This window comes from Lissotriton helveticus, chromosome 1_1 (genome assembly GCF_964261635.1).
Source record: "Lissotriton helveticus chromosome 1_1, aLisHel1.1, whole genome shotgun sequence".
Lineage (NCBI taxonomy): Eukaryota > Metazoa > Chordata > Amphibia > Caudata > Salamandridae > Lissotriton > Lissotriton helveticus.
Window position 1 is genome coordinate 569,845,274 of NC_136057.1, and position 12,665 is coordinate 569,857,938.

The 12,665-nt window shown below is 40.5% G+C and overlaps 1 protein-coding gene across 3 annotated transcripts in view; it reads left to right on the forward strand.

The window, feature by feature from the left end:
• Window positions 1–12,665, forward strand: part of LOC144813848 (solute carrier organic anion transporter family member 1A2-like) — a 1,137,838-nt gene that overhangs the window by 691,183 nt on the left and 433,990 nt on the right. For all 3 annotated transcript variants that reach the window (XM_078674057.1, XM_078674059.1, XM_078674058.1), the window contains exon 9: window positions 6,674–6,838. In XM_078674057.1, the coding sequence (XP_078530183.1) occupies window positions 6,674–6,838 (165 nt within the window). The remainder of the gene's footprint in view (window positions 1–6,673; window positions 6,839–12,665) is intronic.

Genomic DNA, 12,665 nt, shown 5'->3' on the forward strand with positions numbered 1-12,665 from the left:
CAAATGGACACTACACCGGTATGGAAAAATAAAGTGTCTTTATTTAAACCAAAATAGGAGCAAAACAACAAAAATCCAACATATACAATTCAAAATATGACTTTTAAAAGGTTTTAAATGATTCTGTTCATAGAAAACTAAGGATGCAAGGCTTTTAGGCAAAGTACCTCAAATGGGTCAAAATTCACAAGGCAAAACAGTCGCAGGGAGGAGAAGCAGAGAAAAACACAGTGATGCATCACTTCTTGAGTGCTTGTGGAGGGGATGTGGCAGTTCGGCTGAATGCAGGAGAAGTAATGAGTTGAATCTGGACTGCAGGGCAAAGAGATGCGTCGATTCCAAGAACGTTCTGGTTTGTGGGTGGTGCATGGGAAAACTTGCTGCACAGGTGCGATGCGTGGAAATCTGGGACACAATTTATGTCAATGCAGTGGCAGAAACAGGTGCTCCATCGATTTCTTCAGCTGCAGTGCCACAATGCATTGATTTTTCTAGCTGCACAACAGGGCTCGCACCGACTCGCTGCAGTGATCTTGTACTTTAGGGGTCAGTTCAAGGGACTCAATGTGCAGCCTATTTTTCAGCCTCTGGCATGCAAAGCATCGATTCTTTGGCTGCACGTCAGAGAAGCGTGGACATTCCTCCCGCTCGGCAGTGTAGCATCAGAAAAACAGGCTCTGGAAGGGCCATGCATTGATTTTTTTAGTTTTGTTGCGCTTTCACAGCTCCCAGCAGCAAGAACAACCTCAAGAGGCCCAGTACTGGAACAGGCACTTCCTGGTAGACAGAACTCCCAGCAGTGGAGTTCAAGGAAGCTGTTGGTAAAATCTTTGTTTCCCGGAAATTTAAGAACAAGAGGAAAGCACAGGTCAACCCAGCAAAGCAACACACAGCAAAGGGGCAATCTCCTGCTGACAGCTCTTCAACTTTTCTTCCTTCGCAGAGGTGCCTCTTTATTCCAGAGGCCTAATATTTATACCCCATTTTCTACTTTTATTCTTTGTTGCAAGAGTCTCTGAACTCAGTAAAGCACAGCTCGGTCCTCCTTGGTCCAGCTTCAGTATAGCAGGTGGAGACAACATTGTGCTGAGCAGACACAGCCTATTCAGTTGCTAGTGAAAACTCCTATAACCCATTTAAATGCAGAAATGTCTATTTAGCCTGGCTAGGAGTCACCCAGGAAAACCGGGAAACACCTCAATCCCCCTTAAGACTAGGGTGACGGCACTACCCCAGCTCCTGTCACTCCAAATCCAAACAGTGAATACACAAACAGTCAAAGGAACACAGGATGGTTAAACAAGAAAATACCCACTAGTAAGATGTTACAAGGCAGGTCCCATGTTAACCTAAGGGACATATGGGATACCATGGAATTCATCAATAAAGTAGAAGGATTTCAATTCGACCCTGCAACCCAGATCCTCGTGACAATGAATGTAGCGTCTTTATATACGCAAATCCCTCAACAAGATGGATTGAAAGCGATCGAGTTGTACCTTGAAAAAAGACCCCGCCTCCCCAGAGTACCGACGGACCTCATATTGCGCTTTGCATCCCTGGCACTGAAAAAAAACTTTTTCATGTTTGAAGATGAGCTGTTCCTCCAGGTGAAGGGGACAGCGATGGGTTGTCCCTTTGCTCCTGCGATGGCGGTTCTGTACATGGCACAATATGAAGATAAGTATGTCTACAACAACATCCCATACAAAATACACATAAAACAATGGCTCAGGTATATCGATGATGTCTGGTGCATTTGGGAAGGATCAGCAATGACCTTGGAAGAATTCCATGTATGGTTGAACAACCGTAGCAAAGACATCAAATTTAGCTTGACCTATGACTGCAAATCGTTATCCTTTCTGGATGTGGAAATAAGATCTACTCCCGATGGACTAATATCCTCCTTGTATCTGAAAAAAACTGACAAAAACAATGCATTACATTATCGGAGTTACCATCCAAGAAATCTCAAAAATAACCTCCTCTATGGACAATTCCTAAGGGTAAGGTGGAACTGCTCTATGGCAGAAGACTTTGAGACACACGGAATGGCTTTATGCCAAAAGTTACAAGAAAGAGGATATCCGCGCAAACTCGTCAAACACTCTATGAAAAGAGCACGCTGGACCCCAAGGGAACATTTATTGGAGAAGAAGCAGAAACCACCAACTGAACACATTGTGTGCGTTTCCACATTCGGTCCTCATACACAACCAGTGCAGAAAATTATCCGAAACCATTGGCATCTAGTGGAAGACGCTATCCCCAACATTGTAAAACCTCTGTTTGCTCTAAAAAAAAAAATGCAGCATAGGGCAACAAATCACCTCGACACACCCTCCAGTGAAAAAAGAGACCCAAAGTACGTTGTTTGGTCTTAGTCCAGTCTAAGGGCATTATAAATGTGGAACATGTTCGGTATGTAATAACACAGTTGAAGGCACATTGTTCACGGTTGGCACAAGTTTCTGGAAACATGATCACTTTACAAATTGCAAATCTAAATATGTTATATATGCAATTGTGTGCCCTTGTCAAAAAATCTACATTGGCAAACTAACACAGGAAGTGCGACATCGGATTATTCAACATCGTTCCAGGGTACAGAACAAAGTGCTGACAGCTCCATTAGTTTCCCATTTCATGGAATTTAACCATGGTCCCAATGACTTCAATTGGACTATCCTAAGCCCAAAAAGAGGCCTTTCTGATAATGAAATTTCACACAGCTTTCACCGGTCTCAATGAAATCTCTGAGCTGAGCAACCTAAGATAATCCCATTTATGAGTATTATAACATCGCGAGTGGAAAATGTATTTCATATGGTGTCTGGCAAATGGAAAAGTTTTGTCTCTTGCTTACCTCATCAATTCCAGTTCAATAAATTGTTTGCAAAGTGCTATCCTGTGCATCTTTTTAGACAATCATTAAGCGGCAAAAAGGTGTACACTACAATTACCAAGTGCCCCAGCGAGCCAGAAAACTCTTTCTAATATAACCAGCACGCATACGTTTATCTTACGTATTGTGTAGCGGCGCCGGGTGCTGAAGCTGTCAGCTGGTCGGCAATCTGGAAGAGAAACGGATGAACTGACAAGTGCAGAAGAAGTAAGCAAACTCGCCTGTATAAAACCACGCCTGCGAAACAGTAATGCACATTAGGCTTGCAGTGTAACGCCAGCAGTACATTTTCACATTTTTGTATATCACAGATCTAGATACACGCACTGAAGAACTGCCACACGATATAACAGTTAGGAAGTTTACACGATTGGATTTTATTAAGCAAGAAGTCCGGAGGTACGTGCGAATACAATCCACTTTTACCTTGATCGGAAATGGCATGTACACATGGAACCTTTGACTAAATATGTAATATTACCGGTTGCAGGACTACGTTGCCCATAAGTCATCGCGCAGCGTGCCCCAAGCCATTTGTTTTTGAGGTATGGATAAGAGAACCAGACATGGAATTTCAGTCATGTTTGTTACTGCTAAAATGGAATACTGATGTGGTTCCTGGATTTATTTGCAGAGTGCCTTCTCTTCCCCACGAACTTCACACTGCTGGTTTGGGAAGACTTACAGAATGACAGGTACATTTAGGTGGATGAAAATGGTGTTGAAGTCTGAGTTAGTGCAATTTGTTTAGCCTTTCCTTACACCAATTTTATATTTGTTTGTATGTCCCACAGTGAAGGCCAGTGTCCAGTCCAAGTCCTGAGGAGAACCCCAAAACAAAGTCCGGGTTCGAAACGCGTTGACCCTGTGCTGGAACAGGATCTAGAGAGGGTGTCACAGGACTGCAATTTAGGATTTAGTTCCTCTGTTACTAGACTCTTGTAAATACGAACTTCCAGCACATCCAAATAAGCAGGCCTACAGAAAGGAGTGAACAGCCGCTTGTTTGTCTTTTTGTTTTTTGTTACCAGGACTGGTGCCCTATGAAATGAATGATTAAGAGGCATCTTTTCTTCTCTCTTTTTTCGTTTGTATATGGTGTTTCCATGAGTTTGCCTTATTTACACTGTTTGTAAAATGTTTATTTTCACTTTTGTGTCACATGTGAATGCTGCTATTTGAGTATTTTTATGTCAGGACATATCTAAATGTTTTGAAAAATTATGAAATAAGTAAAAATTACTAAATGGAAAGTATGCCCGCTTAGGATTATTGGCTAGGTGTGGTTACAATACATTACATCAATCTATCTGGCCACTTTGTTGTTGTTGAATGAATTAGTTGGCCTGCAGCACTGATTGTGGCACCCATTAAAGTATCCTTCAAACTTGTCTCAGGTCTGTCATTGCAGCCTGAGTGTGCAGTTTTAAGTTGCCATTTCGACCTGACAAAACAAATCTTTTTATTGATCTAGTTATGAATCGATCAATTAACTTGTTCATCAATGAGAAACAAATTCCAGTGCAATATCTGTGATCTAACCCTGCGTGGCACAGTGACATCACCAACTAATCCCAGAATGAAAGAACACCAACCAACCAATCCCAGCACGAAATACTATGACATATAATTTCACTCCTCACAGCAGCTCACCCTCCTTTACAATTTCTCTAGTAATTGCACAAATCAACAAAAACTTTTCAAAAGACAATAATAAACATAAATCATGGTAAGTATATTCAAATGCTTATACTACATTGAGGTTTGAGTTGAATGGGAAAGGCTCCATTCCATTTATGATAGAAAGAGATGTGAGACAGGGGTGTGTGTTATATCCCATTCTATATCATTTATATATCAATGGCCTGGAAGCTCACCTTATCTCAAAAGGTTTGGATATGGTCAAGGCTGGTGCTCGTGCCATTTCTATTCTGCTTTATGGAAAATATATGGAAGAGCGTGATTTAAAAATACATTTGGCCAAATCCTTCACTATGACTTGTGGACCAAGGGGTACTAAAACATGAGCTCATAATGTACTTGGCAGAAAGAACGAGCATACTTTTACTTATCTTGTGGTACAGCTTGATCCAAAAGGGAATTGGTTACATCTGAAAGATATAAGGAAGCAACAGTTTGTTAACTCAGTGGAATCAAAATGTAAATTTGCCAAAAATACTTGACCATAAACCTCTTGAGGAAATGTGTATAGTCTATCATTCAAAATGCGTATTTGTGGCGAGTTAAAGAGCTGGCGTTTGGGGCTACGTTGACTGTGTAATCCTCCAAAAAGTTGAAAATACTGTGCTTAAGAGACTCTCTGTGGTTCTAACAAGTTGGTAAAACCTGATAAGTCATTTAGAACTACGCCTAAAATGTCTTCAAGATCTTGCCAGGTTATGCCCTCTTTTGTTATGGCATGCCGTGTGGACTAAAGCACCCAACCAGAAAAGGCATTCAATTATCTGCTTTCATTGGACTGTTTCGCTCTAGATTGTGCGCACCATATCCCATGGTTAGCTTACATTGAAAAGGTATTTTTAATTTGGACAACCAGCCTGTTTTAGTGGGCCTGATCCTTTGTGTCAGGCTCCCAATAATGAATTGGAGACCCTTTTAGTGAAAATGTCTGAGGCAAGGGCAATTTTAAAAGGTTTCGAATGTTGCTTATCTCATATGTTTAATTACAGATGGCATGCAGTTTTATCTGTCTAAAATTACTTATTTTGCTCATAGGTAGTTTTATGCATGTTTTCAACTTTACAGAATTAATTTTAAAGTAGCATTTCCAATAATAGGTGAATAGTCATGTGATCTCGTCGTTGACCTGTGATGGAATTTCTATGCAAACTACGATACTTGATGTATTGTTTTGAAAATCTTATAAAGTGGAACGAATATCTTATATAAGAACAATAATAAATAAATGTGGTTTCAGGAAATGTAACCTTGTTTGCTATTTTTACAGCAACCGCATGTGTATCAATGTGTTTTAAAGGATATATTTGTTAATTGCACTATTAGCTTCAGAAGACAAATGATTTTGATGTAGTTTAAATACTTTATGAACTATTGCATGTCTGTCTTAATATAGCAATTTTATTGATATTTTTATGCATGTAATGTTTGAGTTAATACAATCTTTTATGGTTAAAACTAAATGAATATGGATAACATATTATTGAATTGAATTGACTACAGAACACAATATATTGTAAATGTACCAACCCATCAAAACATTAGAAGGCATGTTAGTACAGTACAACAAAACACTCGAATCAAAGCACAACACACTGAAACAACAAAAACAATATAATGCAACATCACCACAACTGCTACACAATAACACAAAACAGCTACGCACCACCAAACCCAAAAGTGATACAATCTAAAGACCCAACACATAATAAACGTTAACACAGCGATACAGCATATAAACAACACAATGGCACCACACAAAAAATACAACATAACACAAGAGTAGCAATAATACCATAATACACATTTAAAATATCACAGACAAGTGCCACAAAGCAAATGCTTTTATCACATTACCATCTCCAAAAATCTGCTTTCACCTTATTGTTGCAGAAAGGTGTTCGAACCAAACACTGCTTTATCATTGAGGACAATAAATATACTCAGCCAAAAGGTTGCTTGATCTGGCAAGATATTTTTTAAACTGAAAACAGTGATTTGCTTCATTAGCACTTATGTGTTCATTCCCCTTGTGAGTTATAATAATGTTTTTCTCTACCATTACAGATTTTTTACGATTCCTAAGAAGCCTTTTCCGTAACTCAGTTTACGTATTATTCCTCTGTGTGACTGTAATGCAATTTCTCGCTTATGCTGGCATGATGTCTTTTATGCCAAAGTACGTGGAGCAGCTCTATGGGAAATCTACATCTGAAGCCATCTTTTTAATTGGTAAGTTTAAGCAAAAACTACAAGTTGTTTTAATTCTCAGTCATTGTGTGGTATGTATAAGCACACAATGGCAAAGACGATGCAGGGGTTGATTCTGTGAGTCTATAGTGGAGTGGAGATGCAACTTTCCAGTATCAGAATTAACAATTCACTCTAAAACAACACTAAACAACACAGAGCTATTATGTGACCTCCTTTACATCACTAAATGGTTGAATAGGACTAGCTTTGGCTGGTATACATTTGTTCATTTAGCCTTTTGCCTTACTAGAGTATAATGGGCAACACTATTTCGATACAGAGCTCCTAATACCTGCCTCTAAAAAAGTAAGTCAGACCAGTCATTACCTGACACTGAACTTCACTCCACTGACCATTATATTTCTAACCTAGCCCATGTTTAATTGTGAAGTTTGATGTAGACAATACATTTTCTAAGAAATCAAGCAATGCAGTCCAGCAAGTTACGTTGAGTGTGTTGTATTGAGTGAACGAGAAAGAGCAAAACAGCACCATATCTACTAAGGTGTGACACTCTTCTGCTCTCACTACACATGCACACTTTATGCTGTCATGCACAAACACAGACACCCATTGTGATAAGCATAGTATTTTGTAGAGGACAGGGTTCCTCCCTTTACAAAAACTATGCTATAAGGTGTTTTCCTCTTTGTATGTTTTAATGTGTTCTGCAGAATGCAGGACGCATGCAGAAAGGGAAAAAGACAAAGAAATGAAAAAATGTTCTCCTTGTTACGCCTGACTCAAGGGTTGCAATTCACTGTCCACTGTTCTTTTTGGATAGCGATTTCCCATGGGTGTTCACACCCATGCAAAATCCAAGGAACGCCCCTTTTATGCAAAGTAACCAAGACAGTGCATTGCAAAGCTTTGCATTACTTTTAGTTACAATCCAACACATATCCGAATTTGAGTTGGACTGTTAATACCACAACAAAACTTTGGACCCAATTATGATGTTGGTCGGAGTTGCCTCCGATCAACATCATTGTGGAAACGGGACCAACTGACCTATGTTGGCGGTCCTCACCACAGAATCACAATGCGACTGCACCATGTGCGGTGACATACTCCTATTTCCCTATTGGCGCTTGTGCTGTCGGCATAAACTGGACGTAGCACAAGCTTCCATAGAGAAATGGAAGATTGTGATTCATCCCTGCAATGCTTGGCAGGCATCTCACGATGCCCCCGCGGCCCCAACCAGAAGCCTCAGAGAGATGGGGGTCCTGCTAGGGAAAGCCCATGGAAAACCTCTATATTTGTTTTGTCGATCTAAAAGCTGCATTTGATTCAGTTCCTTGTAATTTACTTTGGGCAAAGCTATCAGCATGGGGTGTACCGAAGCAGCTATTAGATATGATCACATTGCTGTACTCAAATACATGGGTGCAGGTTTAATTGGGTGATGGAGGTTGTACTATATGCTGTCTGGACACACATAGTACCCTCAAACAAGGCTGTGTACTTACCCCATGTCTTTTTAACCTGGTTATGGCCGATTTACCACACTATCTGCAAAATATTAATGCACACTCTCCAAACTTTGCAGATTTTAGCAATAATCAGATGACACCATATTATTAAGCTACACACCAATAGGGGTTAAAATACTGGCAGCATCATTTAATCAATATATTGTAGTCAATTGTCTTCAAATGAATCTATCTATATATATAAAAACCAAAGTATGTCAGTTTGTCCTTTATGCATTACTACTCCATTCATCCGATCGGCATAAAACTTTAGGAAGTTGTTGAGTACACTCCCGCGAAGGTTTCTGGCAAAAAAAAAAGAAAAATGTGTTTAATATCGGCCCCCCCGGCAACCCAGGGCGCTCATAATCTTTCCAATACTGACTCGCTTTTGCACTGACCATCAACAAAGCACAAGGACAATCACTGCAAGTGTGTGGACTAGATTTGGAGAATCCGTGCTTCTCACATGGACAACTGCACGTGGCCAGCTCACGCGTCGGAAAACCTTCTGATTTATTCGTTTACGCACCAGACGGAAAAACTAAAAATATTGTGTATCCACAAGCACTCTAATAAAAAAACAGAATTAAAACAACACTTTGAAATGTTCAATAAAACTGACACAATGTAAATTGAATGTTATCATAACAAGCTTCCTTAAATTTCCTTTCTTCTGAGATCGCAGCAACGCGCGGCGGGTAAGCTAGTATGAAATAAAAATATGATGACAGGATCAAATAAATCAGACAAGAAAATATGGGAAATCAATGGGTTAGCAATTGAATCAGTAAAGCAGTATGAATACTCAGGAATTATGTTGGACAATAGAATGAATTTTAAACAACATGTTATTAACCTAAAGGCCAAATCAACCTCCCTCTCCTTTTAGATCACTGAAAGATAAGCTGGTAAGCCTGAGTCACAAACACTTACTGAAGGTTATGAAGGCAAAACAGATTCCCTCGCTCATCGATGGTTTAATTATTTTCCAGTTAGAAGATAGAAAACTCCTTGAGAATTTACAAATAAAAGTTTTCAAAAAAGTATTTAAGATCCAGAGGAATGCAGGGCACACCAATGTTGGATTAGAGTTTGTATTGTTGATCCAATCTTTGGTGAGAGAATCCACATTTTTCAAATGTTTATTTTCACTTTTTATATCCGATCCCGGCTCTCCTGCAGATTTGTGCTGGCAAGAAATAAATGAGAAAGAGTATGTCAGAGTTGGGAGACTATATTTAACAGGGAGCCTAAATACTTTTAAATCCTTGCAATTTGAACATTTGGTTAGAAATACTAAAATGTTATCATTTTTATTTGACGAGGAGGCGATTGCAAATAAAAATCATGCCTGGTCGATTATTAATTGGTATAATAAAATCGAACCACAATATTACCTAACGACTCGTTTAATGCCAGTAGTGAAGGATTGACTACTTATGTTATGATTTGGTTGCTGTCCAACTAAGGATGGGACGCCGACATAAGTGAAAAACTGGCAAACACAACACTATATACTATGTGGCTATGTCACTGAAACATTACTATATACCTGCCACAGATTTCGGCAAGAGGGACACATTGTTAAAACAAACTTTCAAGGAAATAGGAGTGAGAATGTGGCGCCGAGCAATTATAGTATGCCTCTTAGGGCACAACATTAATCTAACATTGCACTTTGCTAAGCCACGTAGTGCAGTGAAATGTAGGGGGTACCATGGGTACCCCAACATTGCACCACCACTCCCCCAACACAATGGGGGCCCGCAATGGGGCCCGGAACGCCTTCTCCGCCAGCCTTTCAATGGCGGTTTACACGCCACAGAAAGGCTGGCTGTGGCCAGTATCATAATATGGGGGACAGTGCCTGCTAGGAACCGCCACTATTTTACACATGCTGACCACTTCACCAGGCAATCAGAACGATTGCCTGTGGCAGAACGGTGACGGGAGGTCTTTACGACCCCCTGAGTACCGGAACGATAATACGATGGCGGAGGGAAAACTGCTGTCTAATGGCAGAGGACCCGCCACCGCATGGATGGTGGTGGTGGGCCTTCCGCCATCGTAATGACCCCCTAAGTTATGAACAGAATAGAATATATGAGATTTCATGGTTCTTGTACCGTACAATGTCTTTAAATTACTTTTATATTGTATCTGTTCAAATTGAGTGATGTCTCTGTTTCAAGAAATTGGCTGGTTTTGAATTTCCATGATTGTTATTGTTTTTATTAATTATGCAATAAACTTTCACTCAGTGTGGGAACCCAAGCATTGTAATCCCAATGGCGGTAATGCCGCCCATTGGGATTGCGGGCATGTCTCTGACTGGCCGACAGGCTCCTTGAGCCTGCCGTAATCCAGCTGGAATGACCACCCACATTCAATACCAATCGCCAAAATTGTAATTAGGCGGTCAGAATTGAAAATGACAATCTTAGTCAGGATACCTCCAACCGAGATTGTAATAGGCCTCTTAGTGTCTGGTTTGTGTTATCAAAGTAATGCAACCCCAATACAAAGGGGCCCATTAGGATGTTGGGTGGGGGGGGACCGCGGCGGACGGAAACACCTTCTGCCACTTTTACGCCCCAGTCGTCTTGCGGCCGGGGCGGAAAAGGTTTCACATGGCTGGCGGTGTCTATCAGTCACCGACAGCCATATTATGATGGCCTGATTCAGATGCCTTTCTGTGGCGTCATTGGCATGCGGTCTTTACTTTGGGGGCCCCCTGCGGCACCCATGATGAAGGCGAGGTGGGGGTTGCACATGGGGGGTACCTGTGGTACCCCCCTGCATTTGCATACACAAAGTGGAAGGCACCGCGCGGTGCCTGCCGCTTTGTGTATGCAAATGCATGTCATGCATTTTTAACATTGCGGCGGGCAGTGCTTTCAGCACCGCCCGCCGCAATGTTAAAAATGCATGATGCGCCCGCCAGTGTGGCGGGCGCATCATATTAGGCATGGCAGGACCGCCACTCAGGTCGCGGGCGGTTCAGTTTTTCACAGGGATGGCAGGCGGGCAAAGTCCACCCGCCATCCTAATGGGGGCCAAAGTCTTTCAAAATCTGGCCTTGATACCATGCAACCAATGTTTTTGCACTTGAGCTCAAAAGCTGAGCACCTGTGTAACAGTTCCGGTTGCAGCTTGTCTGCCTGCCAACATCTTGTCCCCCTTTGTCTCAAAGTCTGGGAGGCATAAATAAGGACCAACTGCCAAAAAAAACAGGGATATGGCCCAGGATACAGGCTGCAGGTGACAAATGGTTAGGACACAAAGGGTTTCAGAGTTGTGACCTTTGCAATGAAAGAGGGTTTTACAAATGAGCAGAAACATGACATTCCTACGTGCTCCAATTCAGACGTTATCACATATTAAATGCACTAAGATAACCCAATGTTATCCCATGGTAGAGATAGGCGTCACAGTAGTAAAAAAGGCATGTGTGAGTTTTTCACTACCAGAACACGTAAAACTTAAATGTATATGTCCAACGTTTTTAATGCACTGATCTCTGCCCTAAGGACTGTCTAGGGATTGGGTAACAAGGGCACCTGAGTGCTCTTTGGGACTATGGATAATCTTAAATACAAAGAACAGTTTTCTGAGACCGAAGGTATTACAATTAATGTACAAATACATAGAATTATCAATGTATTTAATTGTATATTAAAAAATACGTGATCTAGAGTTTGTATCAAGTAAGTCCAAACTGTTTTGCTTCTAGTAATCCTATTGTTACTCCAGGCTGCTTACATTTTGTTTGTACAGCTTATTAGCATCATTCTTTTGTCTCACATCTTTATACAATAGTTTGATCTCCCCTATCCATGCTATACATGGTCATGTCCCCTGCCTCTCTCATTTGTGTTATTTGATATGTGTTAACTCTAACTGTTTTCACTTTTTTTCAACTGTTTTGATAATCCATACAGTCAAATTATTGTTGTTTGCCTTTACTATCCTCATTCTCATGTAAAGCACTCTGATACCTCAGGGTCCATCCAGCGCTATATAAAACATCTAAAATAAAAATAAATAAATTAATAAATAAATAAAAAAAACATTAAGGCCCATTTTATTTTATGTACAATCAAACTGAGTCTGTAGAACTAGTTGACAATGGTTTGATCGTTTTTAGACAGATAGAAGGATCATCATCAATACTCTAACAATACATAATCATGAGAAAAATGGAAGACTGAAAGAGAGCACAGAAAATATAGCTCTACAGTAGTGAAAGCCATGGTATGGAATTCCAATGTATACAATGAGCGCATACTCACAAATGTCTGACAAAATATTGCCGGACAGAAAATCGA